Raw genomic sequence first — 16,899 nt, 5'->3', positions numbered from 1 at the left:
TTATTTTCTAGAGGGATAGAGGAGCAGGGGTGGGAAAAGAGGTGTCAGCCGAGCTGGGGCCCTGAAACGCTCCCAGCTCACGGCACCCTCGTCTCCCTGCCGGTTCCTGGCAAGCATCTAAAGACCTGCAGCTGCCTCCTCCCTCTGCTGGAATTCACAGCCCAGGCCATACTGTACCATGCATGAGACAATCAGGAAGGCCCAGGGACAATCAGGAAGGCCACAGAGCCGTTTCAGACCAGTACAGCACATCTTTATTCTGGCGTCAAAAGTGCCCATTACTACATAAAAACCTAAAGGGCCACATTACAAACACCACGCGCCCTCCCAAAGCCTCTGGAAGCTGTATTCCTTCAACACATGTGTGCATCTGAGTGTTTAGTTAATATATGCACAGGTACACAAAAACAGACTGAGAGAAAGAATCCTCCTATTTTCAACTCCCCCCTCAGCTCTTGAGACCGGAGCAGCTCAAACCTAGCACAGACTGTTCCCATAAGTCAGGAACACGTCTGCAGCCCAGAAAGGCAACAACTCGTAATACCCTTCCCTACGCCACACACACACATAAAATCGATTCCACGTCCATGTGCTTAAAATAAGGCACAGGGGATGCTCTCAGACTGCTACCTGACATATTTAATATTTAATTCGAAAAATAAAATAAGAAACATCATGCGTCCTATGACCAGACATCTGCTAGAGATGCTCGGCTCTGACTGAACAGCTGCCCTTGGCACACATAATGACTCTGGTTAAACGAGGTGTGTGTATTTTACCACTCCTTCGCAGCAGGCCACACAGAATAAAGCAAATGTGGAGCAGGCTCCGGGAGAGGCTCCCACCAGGTGGGGAGCAAGTGCAGAGCACGGGGTATGGGAGGGAGGCTGTGCCCCTCGCCGCCCCTTGCTGCGTGCCAGTCTCGGCCCCAAGCCATGTTTGTGCTCCCGGATAGCGTCCCTGCAGAAAAGGCCCAGGTGCCCTCATCTACTCCATGATACAGAAGAGGAACTCAAGGTGCCCAGCACTCAGGTCACCTGCCCTGGCTGGAAGGAATCAAGGGGGGTATTGAGGAACACCCAATGCTTGAGCTCTGTGACCCAGCACAATGCCAAGGCCAAGAGGAATAGACTGATAGAGCCTTCTAGATGGCCGTCTTCTTACGGTCCTCCTCATCTTGAAAAACCCAGAAGGAACCTTTGTCAAGCCTGGGCTCCCCATCCCTACAGCCCTCTCTCCTTGCCTGGCAAGCTGCTGCAGGGCCTTCACTGCCTGTCTCCCATTCTCCCTCCAAGCTTCCACAGCCTAACATCCCCCAGTTCTCACGGCAACTGTAGCCACAGCTATGACTAGCCTCAAATCTCCTCCACCGGCTGATCCTTGCCTCCCCCAGCTGACAGCTTACCTGGGTCTCTGGCACAGGTGCACCCCTTCGCCTCATGCCTCAAGCCCAGGCTCTGCTCCCCTCCCTTTGGTCATTGATCATTCTAGGCAGGTGCCTTCCCATAAGCCCTCACCCTACAACCAGCCCTTCTCCAACCAATGGAGCTGCCATCTGTCTAAGGGAAAGAAAGTGTTCTACTCCAGTATGCCAGAAGCACCATGCCTTGTACAAAGTGGCGGTCCATTATCTCCCCAGCTTGGCCCCACTTCTCAATCTTGGTTTCTGGTATATCGCCATCCCCTGGGCTAGCCATGCCTAAAGTCCAAAGCCCTTGTTGAAAATGCTGAAATGCCCTTTTGAACAACTCAGTCCTAAAGCCACCAGGTGAGGCTGGCCAAGGTTGGCAACTGCTCTGGGGTGAGGGGAACTGTTGTGGCCCAGAAGGAGCTGTCGAGGGTGACAGGGTCCAGAAGGAAGGGTAGGGAAGGAAGGCGTGTCTACCCACAGAGGGGTGACCCAGTGTGGGTGCGGGAGCCTAGGGGCGACCCAGTGTGCGTGCAGGAGCCTAGGCAGGCGTTTTTAGGGTCTAGTGCAGGATAAAGGAGCCCGAGGTGGGTGGTGATGGCAGGAGTGAGATGCTAGTTCATAGGGGAGGCGCTACCAAATTAGCAAATATATCAAGAATAAAAGTTCCAAGATTCTCACAGTCAGAAGAGAAAGTTACAGATAACAAAATGAGAAAACCCTGTGGGGTTGGGTTGGAATTGAAGGCATTAGTGTAAATGTGTGGTTACTATTTAAATATACAGCTACAGAAATGTAGTCATAAATGTGTGTATAAAAAGAAACACATGCACATATTATACGCACACTTGCATGCCCTTCCTCTATCCATGATGACACCTAGCACCCAGACCTCGGTTTCTAAATTATTATAATCCGCTAAAGGTAACTAGAGCTCCTTGGCGAAATGGCCAATTCCAGGAACATGACAGGGCATGAACAAGAGGAGCATGACACAAAGTGGTGGTCAGAAAGTAAGGAAGTTCTCAAAGAATGACAAGGCAAGACACAAAGACACAAAGCCAATTTGAATGTGTGCCCACTGGCTAAATGGGACACAACTTGAGCCATCAAAATAAGCAATGATAGTAACAGGTTCTGATCCACCGACTAAAAAGGAAACTGAGTTCAAAACGAATAAACTGAAAGTCTGAAGAGGAAAGGAATATTTACACAGTCTCAGAGCACCTATTCTCAAAATACTTATTAAGGACAAAGGGGTAACATTTTGCGTGATCTACATATCTTCTAAAAAAAAAAAAAAGATAGGGAAGCGGATGTAGCTCAAATGATAAAGCTTCCGCCCACCATATGGGAGGACCCAGGCTCGATCCCTGGGGCCTCCTGGTGAAAAAGAAGAGGAGAAAGCATGCCCATGCAGCAAGCCAGTGCCTGCGCGAGTGCCCACATGGTGAGCGCAAGCGGCCAGCGCCCGTGCAAGTGAGCCAAGCAGCAAGATGATGACGCATCAAAGAGAGGCAGGTGAAGCGCAGCAGAAACCAGGAACTGAGGTGGCACAATTGACAGGAAACCTCTCTCCACATCAGAGGTCCCCCAGGATCGAATCCTGGTGAATCCTAGAGGAGAGAAAATCAGAAGAGAAGACAACACTGACAGCAAAAACAGCAGGGCGGGAGGAAGGGAAGAGGGAGAAATAAACAAATAATTTTTTTAAAGGTAATTTTTAAAATATGCATTAAAAAAAAGAAAAAAAACAAGGACAAAGGGGAAAGAGTAATTGCAGAGTGGAGAAGTCAGGCAGGTACCAACTTCACCAAATGATAAAAGAGTTGCATCGTCCATAATGGGATCGATCAAAATCACATGCCACCTGCCAGGAAAGCAGATCCCTTCTGTGGCACTCCTGCCAAAGAGGCAGAATTTAAGTTTAAGGACAAGGATACATCAAGGACATTCTACAAAATAAGGAGCCCATCATCTCCAAAAGTGCTGGGGTCCTGAAAGTCAAGGCAAGACTGAGGAACTATTTCCAAGGGAATGAGACAAAATGAAAGGCACCTGGGAGGCGGAGCAGGACCCGTGCAGACAGGGGCATTCTTGGGACAATGGGAAAGCCTGAGTGGGCCTGAGGACTGCACCGTTCACGGTGGCACATCCACGTCAATCTCCCGATTCAGAGGGCTGTACTGTGATTATAGAAGATACTCCTTGTTTGCAGGAATTACTAAAGCATCGGGAGGTAATGGAGAGCATGTGAGCAACTCACACTCAAATGACTCAGGGGGAAAAATGCTTAATACTGTACTTGCAACTTGTGAACTTCTTTTTTCAAAACAAAATGTGGACTGCTAGGTACCAGTGCAAATTTGCTGAATCAAACCTTAAGGATTTTTTTTCCTCAGAACATACTGTTAAATACCACCATCACAAGGACCAGCAGACACTCTTTTTAATTCAGGCCAGATGAAAGTTTTCAGCTTAGAAAAAGCTCAAAACCCATTTGAAATGATTACAAAGTAAATTACTTTCTTAAAGTTTAAAAGGACATGAAACAAAACTTATCCATTTGCTGGATCTTTCCCACTAAGAAGGAGGTAGGGGATTCTTCTCATTTCCATTGGCACCGTCATGTAATAATGATCAAAGAAACTGCCTGAGGAAGGATTCTTCTATGGGGGGGAGGGGGTAGAGTCGAGGATCCCTGGAGAACCTCAAAAAAACTAAGGCTCCTCTCCAAAGAAAGTACAATTCTCTGCTCTGATAAAGACATCTGTATGATCCCAGGGGTGCCCGCGCTGCAGGAACAGATGCCTAGGTCAGATTAGGAGCCTGCTCTAAGCACCTACATACGAGCAGGTGGGAGGGAGAAGACAGAAAACAAGGGCAAAGCCCAGCTTTGATGAGGGATGAATAACATTTAAAAGTCAGGGACAGGGAAGCGGACTTGGCCCAGTGGTTAGGGCGTCCGTCTACCACATGGGAGGTCCGCGGTTCAAGCCCCGGGCCTCCTTACCCATGTGGAGCTGGGCCATGCGCAGCACTGCGCACAAGGAGTGCCGTGCCACGCAGGGGTGTCCCCCGCGTAGGGGAGCCCCACGTGCAAGGAGTGAGCCCCATAAGTAGAGCTGCCCAGTGCAAAAGAAAGTGCAGCCTATCCAGGAATGGTGCTGCACACACGGAGAGCTGACGCAGCAAGATGACGCAACAAAAAGAAACACAGATTCCCGGTGCCGCTGACAACAACAGAAGCGGACAAAGAAGAAGACACAGCAAATAGACACAGAGAACAGACAACTGAGGTGGGGGGGAGGGGAGAGAAATAAATAAATAAATCTTTTTTTAAAAAGTCAGGGACAGCCCTTTCACCTTGGCCACCAACATGCCATCCACACTGAGAGGGACCCGGAAACACCAGGGCCACATGAGTCACGGCCACGGCCGTATCAGCAAACCCCAGAAGCATGCAGGAGGCCGGGGTGATGCTGGTGGCACACGTCAGCACAGGATCAACCTTGACAAGTACCACCCGGTGACTTCAGCAAGGCTGGCACGAGATGCTATCACCTGAGGAGGAACCAGAGCTTCTGCCCAACTGTCAACCTTGACACACTGTGGACCTTGGTCAGTGAGCAGACACAGGTAGATGCTGCCAAAAACCAGACCTAGCTGCTCACATCACTGACGTGAAGTGCTCACGGTACTACAAAGTCCTGGGGAAGGGAAAGCTCCAAAGCGCCTGTCGTCGCGAAGGCCACATTCTGCAGCAGGGGGTGGAGGAGAAGACTGACGGTGGGGGGAGCCTGGGTCCTGGTGGCTTAAAGCCTTACAGAGGGAGGTTCATTCCATGTTAACATGCTTTCTAATTTTAACCAGAATGTAGAATTAATTTTTTTTTCTAGTCAAAAATGTATCTAGTGGAGAAAATTGGGAAATCCTGAAGGCCAGAAACTGAGTCAGGTTTTCTAGGGTTTATGTCTTCCTGTTGAAACCAAACCGTGATAATGACCAGTGCCCGTTTGCAGATGAGACCCTTGGAGACCTCAGGGTAAATTATTTGCTACAGCTTTTACAGTTCTGGAATTTTAGACTATTGACCAAAATAAAGACATCTAAAACCCTGGAGCGGGGGCGGTCAGTGGCGGCTACCCCGAAGTCGATTTCAACCAACGCAGAGTCACGGGGAGATGGCAATTAGCAAGCAAGAGCTAAGAAGGCAGGCCACAGCAAAGGGCCACTCTGTCACTGGGGGGTGGGGATGCTGTAAGATAAAGACTGTGATTCTAAAATACCCAGACACTGAGCAAGCAAATGATGCAGGAAAAATCATTGGGTTTTTCCCTAAGCCAGTTTAGGATAATTTGCAATTTTCATCAGTTTTAAGTAGATAAAGGGAACTTCTCATTTCCTTAGGATGCAGAGTTGCGATAAAGAAAAAAAAAAAGAAGTACTAATTAAGCTGCTCCCAGACAACACGGAAAGCTAAACAATCAACAGCATCCTCCTGAGCCCATCAGAGCCCCGAGATCATGAGGCAACAAGAAACCCGAGCTCCAAGAGACCAGCCACGTGCCCGGCTTCGGCTTCGGAAGAGCACAGGCAGGAAAGGGGGGGCTGTGGGGCAGGAAAGCGGGGGCTGTGGGGCTAGAAAGAGGGGTTTGCGGGGCTGGCCAACAAAAAGGAACTTGTCAAAATTGTAACGAATTCTTAAAGCCCAACTGTGGGCCAGCCAGGTCAGTTTGGAACAGGCAGGGGCCCCTTCTCCACGTGCATCCCCCAGTGCTCTTCCAAACAAAAGCGGGAGGCGGGCAGGAGCACAGGCGTGCAGCGGCTGCCTGCGCAGGCAGACGGCACAGACAATACCCTCCTCCTCCACAGACCCTGGCAACGCAGCAGCAAATGCTCTCACTCAAAAAGCACAGGTAAGATGCACTGCACCTGGGGAAAGAGTGGAGCCTAAAACCTGTCTTGCTTTGAGGTTGGCATAGGAAAAATTCTCCCGAGACACAGGCAAAGATTTACTGAGGCTGGGTGAGGGAAGAAGCAAAATGGCTCTACCACTAGGGTAGGGACAGAGAACCATCTGGCACAGGACTCTACTGATTACCAAGCAGAGTCCAGCTACCACCGAGAACAGGCAAAAACGGTGGACAACCCTACCTCCAAGGCCCAGACACACAGCTGCCTAAGACTGGGGGAGACCAAGACAACACTGGCCCACCCCACTGCGCTGACTTCCCGGCTGCCACAACAAACGCCACAGAATGGGCGGGCTTAAACAACGGGAATTTATAGTCTAAAACTGGGGCATCAGCAGGCAATGCTCTCTCCGCAAGCACATGGCACTGTGGTCGAAGGCTCTTCTGTCCCATGGCCATGGACGGCAGCACCTTCTCCTTTCTCTTCTGGGTTCCACTGACTTTCAGCTTCTGGCTTCTCCTTCCGGGACCTTTAAGGGACCTCAACCATCGTGGAAGGAGGCCCATCCTCACTCCACTGGGCCACCCCTTAACTAGTAACATCTTCAAAGGCCCAGGTTACAACACACTCACCCCACAGGGGTTGGGACTTGAACGTGAGCAGAGCCCTGAATAACCAGCAAGAGCAGCTTCAAGATAGGAGGCAACAAGAGGGGTGTTCCACGTGGGTGGCACGCAGCAGGGCTCAAGGCTGACAGCAGTGCGGGAACACTGAGAACATGCTTGGGGCCTCCGGTACCTGCTCTAAGAACAGAGCAACAGCCCAATCCAAGTCCAGCACACTATGGACAGACTGCTTAGCCACCAACTGCAGAAGAAGGGGCAACCCATTTCTAGGAATAAATAACACTTATTTCAGTTTCTAGAGCTCCTCTATACAGAAAGCCCAACATGCAAACAAAAATTAGAAAGCACGTACACAAAAAAGAAAAGAAAAGAAAAAGGAAATTACAGTCAAGAAATAAAGCAATCAAGAGACTCAGACTCAAGTGACCCAAATTTCTAAACGATAGGTTGGGCACTTTAAAATAACTATGATTAACCTAGTAATGGCTTTGGGGGAAACAATGGGTAACATGCATTTCAGCAGAGAGATGGAAATTAAAAGAAAGAGTCAGATGGAAATGCTAGAGGAAAATAATCTGAGATAAAGAATTCAGTCAACCTGTTTATCAGAAGACTAGAATGCAACAAAGAAAAGTACAATGAACTGGAAAATAGGTCATAGAAATTATACAAACTGAAACAAAGAGGAAAACACATGGTAGAAAACAAACAGAACACATCTAAAAGCTGTGAGACAATGTCACAGTCAAATATGTATAGTTGAGTTCCACAATAGAAAAATAAAACAGGGCAGAAGAAATCTTAAAAAGATACTTGCTAAGAAATTCTGCAAAAATGAAGACATCAAACTACAATCCAAAAAGAGCCCAGAGAACCCAAAAAAGAATAAATTGAAATAAGTACAAAAATAGACATATCACAGACAAACTACTACAAATCCAAAGGTAAAAAGAAAATCTGGAAGACTACCAGAGTAAAAAGAAACAAGAATAGGAATCAAAGGAGACTTCTTACCAGAGACTATGCCAGCCATGAGATAATGGAATGGAAATTTTAAAGTACTGAAAGAAAGTGTCAACACAAAACTTTACACCCTAAGAAAACATCATTTAATAATGAGGCAAAATGAAGAATTTTTCAAACAAAATCCGGGAGGATTCAATACCACCAGATAGCACTATAAGAAATGGTCAAGAAAGTTCTTCAGGCAGAATGATTGAGTATACCAGATGTAAACGTAGACCTACAAAAAGAAACAAATGGTCATGGAAATGGTAAATATGACGGTAAGTGTTAAAAAGGCACTTTTGTCTTATTTTTTAATCTATTTAAAAGATAACTGACTATTTAAAGAAACAAATTAGTAATAATGCATTGTGGGGTTATAACATATATAAAACATATAACAACAATAGCCCAGAGAATGGGTAAGGGAATGTAGAGGTATACTGTTCATACATTGTATGTGAAGTGGTAAGGTAAATTGTGATAAGTTAAAGGGCAACCAAAGGCAAATAAGAAGAATGAAATTACAATAAACTTAAGAGCAGAAATCAATGAACCAGAAAACACGAAAGGAAAAAATACAGAAAATCAATGAAACTAAAAGCCAGTTCTTTAAAAAGATCAATAAAATTGATAATCCTCTAGTCAGGGAAAGAGAGAAACAGAAAGAGTGAACAAATTACAAACCAGGAATGAAAGAAGGAAGAAACAGTATAGATCCTAGAGTCATTAAAAGGATAATAATAAAATATTATGAACGGAAATAAGAAAATAAGCAAAAGATGAAAAAGAAATAAAAAACAAAATAAAATTTTATGAACAACTCTATTAAGATATACTTATACCAGATGAAATGGGCATATCCCTTGAAAGACAGAAATTACCAAAACTTATTCAAGAAGAAACAGATAATAGCCCTATATTCTATATCCCTCAATTGAAGGAACTTGACTTGTAGTTTTCCAAAATGGAAACTCCCAAAAACGAAAATCAATGCCGAGATGGCTTCACTGGTAAAATTTAGAGAAGTAATGATACCCAATTCAACATGAACTCTTCCAGAAAACAGAAAAGGAGGGAATACTCTCCAAGTCTTTAAAAAGGCCAGCATTAGCCTGATACCAAAAACAAACAAACATGTTACAAGAAAACTATAGACCAACATCCCTCATAATCAGAGATGAGATGTTCCTTAGCTAAATATTAGCAAATAAAATCCATCAATATATAAAACAGATAATACATCATGACCAAGTGAGGTTTAGTCCAGGAATTTAAGGTTGGTTCAACCACCAAAAATCAATCAACATAAATCAGCATATCAACAGACTAAGAAAAAAAAGCCAGGTGATTGTCTCAATAGATGTAGAGAAAGCATCTGGCAAAATTCAACATTGACTTTTTTTTTTTTAAGATTTATTTTTTATTTATTTCTCTCCCTTCCCTCCCCCCCACTCCCCAGTTGTCTGCTCTGTGTCCATGCGCTGTGTGTTCTTCTGTGACCGTGTCTATCCTTATCAGTGGCACTGGGAATCTGTGTTTCTTTTTGTTGCGTCATCTTGTTGTGTCAGCTCTCCGTGTGTGCGGCGCCATTCTTGGGCAGGCTGCACTTTCTTTCACACTGGGTGGCTCTCCTTACAGGGCGCACTCCTTGTACGTGGGGCTCCCCTATGCGGGGGACACCCCTGCGTGGAATGGCACTCCTTGCGCGCATCAGCACTGTGCATGAGCCAGCTCCACACGGGTCAAGGAGGCCCAGGATTTGAACCACAGACCTCCCATGTAGTAGGCAGACACCCTATCCATTGGGCCAAGTCCGCTTCCTCAACATTGATTCTTGACAAAAACTCAGCAAAGCGGTAATAGAAGGTGTAGCAGTTTGGTACTATTTATGAAATCCAAAAATAGATCAGTAGGATGTTGAGTCCTGCCTCCTTGAGAAAACGACAAGGCAGAGGAGTCAGTTGTAGCCCCGGGAATTAAACACACAGAAGAAGAACACAGAGGAAAAGAGACAGCTCCATAGACAGAGCAGAGGCCCTGGGAAGAGAGACAGCCTGATAGTCTACAGCTGACCTTGTGGAGAGAACAGAGCAGCTAAGCCCAGAGAGAAAAGAGCCCTTAGAGAGATGAGACTTATCCCAGCCTACAGCGGATATTGGAAGCATCTGGGACCACAGAGACTTAAGGGGAAAAGGAAACCCTGCAGACATCGGCAGACATCTTGCTCCAACATATGGCAACAGATTTGGTGAGGGAAGTAACTTACACTTTATGGCCTAGTAACTGTAAGCTTCTACCCCAAATAAATACCCTTTATTAAAAGCCAACCAATTTCTGGTATTGTGCATCAGCACCCCTTTGGGTGAAAATTAAAATCACATAAACATCACCTGTCATTATCAGAATCTAGGATATAATCTGTGATGCTTTGCTGGAAAAGGTTCAGCTTATCTTCTCCATAAATATATTGCATACCGATATTATTCATTCAATCTTTTTTTAAAGTGTATATGGCTACTATTATGAGCCAGCTACAGGACAAACTTATAAACATGAAAAAGACATAATCTAACAACTATGATTTTATTAATTTTCCCTGAAACATTTTCCTACTATGAATCATAGATAAACTCATCTAAAATACCAGAATGCTTTTATAATTGTAAAAAGAAATAAAATCCTTAGGTTTACAAAGCCAGTGGCAGGCCTCTTCCAGGCCAGCACATTAAATGGCTAGCCCTGCCCATGCCGAGCCCCCACCCTCAGCCCAGGTGCCCTGGAGGACCCCACACTCACCTATCCAGCATTCTAAGCGAGCACAGGGTGTTGTCTTCACCACATCTGGAGGATCCACACCAACATTCAGACACAAAACTAAGGCAACACTAACAGTCTTCATCTGGAAACATAAGAGAAAAACAAGCATTTCAAGATGCAAACTCATGGATGAATTTTTCCAGTTTCAAAATTATCCCAGGTTCCATTTGCCCAGTCCATACCACTCCTCCTCTCCAGCCAGTCTTTCTTTGACCTATTACACACGCTACCCCAACGTTTTTTCAGAAATCACTTCCTGCTTTGAAAACAGTTTCAGTGTAAGCTAGGAGATGGGAAGGTGGGCATGGCAGGAGAGGTGTTTCTCAAGCTTCTTTATGATAAACTTCCAGAGACAGAATTATATGATCAAAAGATACAAACATTTCAAGGTCCTTGATACATTCTGCCAAATCTCTCTGCAAAAAAACTGTACAACGTTATATTCCCATCCATTTACTGCTAGTTCATTATTTTAAACTGTTAAGAATTTAATGAGAAAAACTGTCATACTGATTTAGTTTGCACTCTTTAATAAGGCTAAATATTTTTTCAAACACGTATTCACTATTTTTATCTATCATCTTTTGTGAATTGTCTATTCATGCTTATTGCCAATTTTTCACTGGCATTGGTGATTTTTGTGTTTTATTTCCATTTGTTCTTTATGCATAAGTCCACCCACATTGCTGGATGCAAACCTTCCCTTCATTGGTGTGTGTCATCTCATCCATCCCCTGCTTCTCAGCATACCAAAGTACTGGGCCTGTCATCTCATACCTTCCTCCAAACCTGTTTCTTTCAGGGTTCCCAAAACTAGGAAACATCAGCCCTAACAACCCAGCGGCTCAAGGCAGATACCTGGACCTCAACCTTCATTCACTTGTCCAAAAATATTTACTGAGCACCTACTATGCGGCAAGCACTAGGTTTAGATACATCAGTAAATCAAAGAAATAAAGACCCCTGTGGTGGAGGGGAGGAGGAATCATTTTAGAAGGGGTGCCCATTGAGAGTACGATCTGAGCCACGAGTTCTGGGTCCATACCCCTCCTTCACCCCATTCCTGACCACTAGCACCCCACATTCCACTCATTACCAAGTCTCTTCCATTCTTCTTCCCACATCCTCTGGAAGCAGTGCACTTCACTGCCTCCCTAACCCAAACCACCACCACGCGGGCCTGGGCTCCAAGAGGTTCCCAGGACCCCCTCCTGCCAATTCCCACCCAGTCTCCACAGTGCAGCCAGAGTGGCATGTGTTTTTGTTTTAACAAATCAATTTTATTGATACATATTAATAAAGCATACAATTCATCCAAAGTGTACAATCAGTGGTATTTGGTATAATCACATAATTGTGCATTCATCAGTTCAGGCATTATTAGAGCATTTTCATTACTTCAAAAGAGTGGCATTTTTGAAAACACATCTGGCAGTCCCCACTTTTATTTTTTTTATTTTTTTAAAGACTTTTTTTTACTCTCTCCCCTTCCCTCTCCACCAACCCCCCCACCCCCCGTTGTCTGCTCTCTGTGTCCATTTGCTGTGTGTTCTTCTGTGCATCTGTGTCTCTCATTGTTGCTCATCTTGCTGCATCAGCTCTCCATGCATGTGGCCCCACTCCTGGGCAGGCTGCACTTTTTTCACACAGGGCAGCTCTCCTTATAGGGTGCACTCCTTACATGTGGGGCTCCCCTATGTGGGGGACATCCCTGCATGGCACGGCACTTCTTGCATGCATCAGCACTGCATGTGGGCCAGCGCGGGTCAGGAGGCCCTGGGTTTGAACCCTGGACTTCCCATGTGGTAGGCGAATGGTTTATCATTTAGCCAAATCCGCTTCCCTCCCCACTTTTAATTCATTCCCAAAACCTTCAAGATTTAAGGCCAACTTGCTTGGCCCTGCTACTAAAGCCCTGTAAGATCCAATTCCTGAAAACTCCCCAGTTTCACTTCTGTCCACTCTCCGGTCTTACGCCAACCACTTCCTGCTTCCTAGTTTGTCAAGTTCAGCATGAGCCCTCCAGAATGCAGGGCCTTCCAACAGACCATTCCCTCTGCCTCCTTCCTCCACCTCCACCTGGCTAACTCAGACGCGTTCTGCAGGTCCAGCTTAAATATCGATTTTGCAGGGAGGCCTTCCCTCGCCACCCCCCAAGTTCCCAATACAGAGTGGTCAGAGCTGGCTGCTCCATGACACTGCTGTGTCCATGCTTTTCTGGCAAAGCTCAGCCCATCTAGGTGTCCAAGGCTCCGCCAATGACTGTACTTGCGTCATCTGAGCAATGGCCTGGCACACACCAGGAGCACAATGACTCTGCTGTGGATGAGTGAATACATGTATTTTCTTTTTTTGTTTGTTTTTGTTTAATGCTTTACTCCATCGGGATGTTATTTTTGTATGATACAAGATGAGGACTAATTTTTTTCCAAAAAACTAGCCAATCATGGCAATCCTACCTGTTCAATAATCTCTCCCAAACTCCTAGGTCTGTAATGACTCCTTTAGAAAACACTAATTCTCATAGAGACCAAATCCTATTTCTGGGTAATCAAATTTATCCCGTTACTCTATCAGCCAGTACTTAAACTAATACCACATTGGTTTCAATAACCTGCCTTTAGGACAGCTGGCTCAGCAATGCTTTCCCTCCCAACATCCGAAATCCCTATATGTGCCAACAGAGAAAGGGGGGGAAAGCATTTTCCTGGGAGTGGTCAGTAACTCATCCCATGATCCAGGAAGTTCAGAGCCAGGTTTTAAGACCAGTCACAGCACTTCTGATAAATAATGGCCTCTGTTTCCTAAGTGCTTCCTCCCTAACAGGCACTGTGCCTAGTGGTTTACACTCACAATTTATTTTACTCCTTTAAAAAAAGGCCACGAAGTCGGTGGTGGTACCTACCATTTATGGCAGGATCAGGAGAATAAGGGATGGGGCAAGTCCACCAAGCTAGCAAATGGAGGAGCCAGGATTAGAGTCCATGCCCGTGGGGATCTCCTAGCTCCACTGGGGGTGCCTCTGCCTTTCCCTTCTTTTCCTTCTTAATCTTGTTTCGCTTAGTTTTGGTTCTGTGGGGGTGGAAGATGAGGCAGGGTATTTATGCAGCATTCCAGACATCTCTGTATTCCTATTCCTTCTGCTTGGGCTGTCAACAGCATACTAGGCAAATTACTCATATCTCTTCACATCTACACCTGCGGTTTAAGTCTAAAATAAACAATCCTCAGTAAAATGAATTTCTGACTTAATTATAAAAAATCATGATCTCTGAAGCCCTCTAAGCCCTGGAGACAAAAATATGACTGGTGGCCCAATCACCACCCTTAGTCTCAGGATACGGCGAATGGCCTGCACCCCACCACGGGCACCAGCGCACTCGTCTTCTTCATCCCAGAACAAACAAAACAATTTCTGCTTGGCTGCTCTAAAAGGGAGCGAGAGGTGAGCAAGGCCCACAGTGGTGAAGTGTGAAACAAGATGCACTACACAAATGAAGACATGAAAGAAGTTAATTTGATTCAGCCTTGCTTATTTGACACACACCTAAAAAACCTACATCATTCTTTACACTTTTTTTTCCCAAAACTTTATTTTATTTATTTTTCTCCCCATTTCCTTGTTGTTTGCACTTGCTGTGTTTGTTCATCTTCCTTGTTTCTTTAGGAGTCATTGGGAACCGAACCCGGGACTTCCAATGTGGGAGGGAGGCGTCTTATTGCTGGAGCCACCTCCACTCCCTGCTGTGCTGTGTACTCATGTTTTTCTTCTTGTTTCTCTTGTTGTATCATCTTGTTGCATCAGCACACCATGCCTGTCACACCAGCTCGCTGTCTTGTTTAGGAGGCACCAGGAACCGAACCAGGAACCTCCCATGTATGCGGGAGCCCAATCACTTGAGCCACATCCGCTTCCCATATACTTTTTAAAAAGAAAAGGAAAAAATTCTGAGAATGCACCAATATATAAACTAGAAAAATGCAACTGGCCTAACATCTAGTCACCAATTTAATTCCACCACTGGGCCAAAAGCCATGACCAGTAAATAGCCTCAAGCCGATCAAATATGCTTCTTCTTCTTCTTCTTCAACTTAATGGTGTTGACCTCATTTCAAGTGGTGAGTTTTAAATCTGTAGCTATTTCATAAAAGGTCTTTTTACTTCAGATTTACATTTTCATTTCTGTGGCAAACTCATTCCAAAATTTCTAGATTAATATGTTTCCTAATAATACAGCTATAGAACTAATGACTATGTCTCTCCATTTCAAGCTCTCCTGATCCTTAAAGTGAGGGGCTGGGTGGAGGTACACTCTTGGGCACTGAGGACTTCTCCAGTTCTGAAGCTGTGCCTCTCTGACTGCTCTCTCTACCGGACAGTGAGCATCTTTGGAGGCCAGCAGCCTCCTGCCTCCTGCCTCTCCCCAAACTGAGAGGTCTCAATAGCACTTTGCAGACCAGGTGGCAGAGGCATGGGAGGAGCTGGGCAGAGGGAGACTGGTGGCATTATAACAAACTGGGCAGTTTCCCTTACATCCTTTAGTGCCAGATGTGATATGGAATACAGAATTTTTTCAGATTTCCAAAAGGGAATATGGTACATAAATCATATCCCATACAGTATACCCAGCAGTGTCTGAAGCAACATCTAGTAATTTAAAAGACTATAGACTACTCGTGCTTTTCACTACAGATGAATATGTCTACAGTGAAATGCATAAAGAGTCACTAAACATGGAACAACTAAAGGCTATCAACAGCCTCACATCAGTTCAGGTTAAGTTTTTTGCCCCCAAATAGCTATGAAAACATTTCCAGTTCTCAGAGTGTTAAGATTTCAGAGTTTCAGAACAGGGCCTGTAGACGCAGCATGCCACCCCTTTTTAAAAACCACTGCATTCCAGCCCTGTACACACAAGCACATGTCGCCTTACTGATCAAAACTAGGCAGTGCCTATCACCATCCAAAGAATTCAAACTAAATCACCAGGGCTTCCTTTACTGATTCCTTCCTACTTAATTGGCTTGGAGAAAAAAAAACAAAACCTTTATTTTCTGAAAAGATACAGCTGATCAGGTGGCACAGCAAACATGAATCTGAAGTAACGAGGCTGACGAGCTGTGACACTAGGCCGGATGCAGGATGAAGAGCTCGCCCACGTCCGACCGGTCAATCACTGCTTGCTGCTGCCGTGCTGAGAGTGTGACTCACCTCTCACTTCTCCCAATACAGCAGCTGAGCATCATGACAAACAAAACAGAAAGCAAGCCTGGGCTTTGCCATGTGTGTCATAGCATTTACTATTCCCTTGTTTGTCAGAGGCAAAGACACCCAATTCCCAGCATCCCAGCTGTGCTCGTTAAGATTCAGACCAGCGAGGAAAAACTCTGAGCAGTACCAAAGCTACAAAGATGCATAATTTATAAAGAAAGTCAGAAATGAGAACATATAGCAAACAGAGTAGACACACCATGGAGAAAAGTAGGGAAAATCCAGTTGATAAGGAGAAGAGAAATTCAGTTTGCCCCTAACTCCCATCCAAAGGCGACTAGCAAAGAGTCATCAATAAACCAAGCAAGCAGCACATCCAACCGAATTTTTGCAACCACAAACCTGTAACACAAACAAGATGAGCAGCAGCAGCAACAGCAGCTGTGCTAACTTGAGATACTCCCTCTTTTTATAGTCCTTTGTTCATTTCAGTGAGAACTGGAGATGAGGGAAATGGTTCTTGAATTTACGAGCTTAGGTTTGTCACCTGGAGTCAAAAGCTTAATTTGGGTGTAAGTACCCCTTTTCAGGCCAAAATCTCTACACGTCAATGCTTTTATTTTATTTTATTTTAACTTCAATGCTTTTAAAATCTACCCTACACGTCTATAAAACAACCTAATAAAAAGACATCAAAACAGAAAACCTCATCAGAGCTCTTTTCTCACTCCTTGTATAGCAGGTTCACATTCCTCACCCTTCTATCCCATGCAAATCGCTCAGGAGACATGGTACAAGTTTAGTTCCAAAAACCACAGACCCTGGAGAAATTTCGATTTCTAAGAATCAAACTAAAGAACTTCTGGCATTAAAAAGGTTTTAAAAAAGGAGCCATTTATATCTTACTCTAA

The 16,899-nt window shown here is 45.1% G+C and overlaps 1 protein-coding gene across 2 annotated transcripts in view; it reads right to left on the bottom strand.

Moving 5' to 3' along the window:
* RPTOR (regulatory associated protein of MTOR complex 1) overlaps positions 1-16,899 on the bottom strand; it is a 434,359-nt gene that overhangs the window by 351,260 nt on the left and 66,200 nt on the right. For both annotated transcript variants that reach the window (XM_058284855.1, XM_058284854.2), the window contains exon 3: positions 10,756-10,858. In XM_058284855.1, the coding sequence (XP_058140838.1) occupies positions 10,756-10,858 (103 nt within the window). The remainder of the gene's footprint in view (positions 1-10,755; positions 10,859-16,899) is intronic.

Source organism: Dasypus novemcinctus, chromosome 21, assembly GCF_030445035.2.
Source record: "Dasypus novemcinctus isolate mDasNov1 chromosome 21, mDasNov1.1.hap2, whole genome shotgun sequence".
In the NCBI taxonomy this organism is placed as follows: Eukaryota; Metazoa; Chordata; class Mammalia; order Cingulata; family Dasypodidae; genus Dasypus; species Dasypus novemcinctus.
Note: the sequence above shows the minus strand (reverse complement) of the source record. Positions and strands in the feature narration are given on the sequence as shown.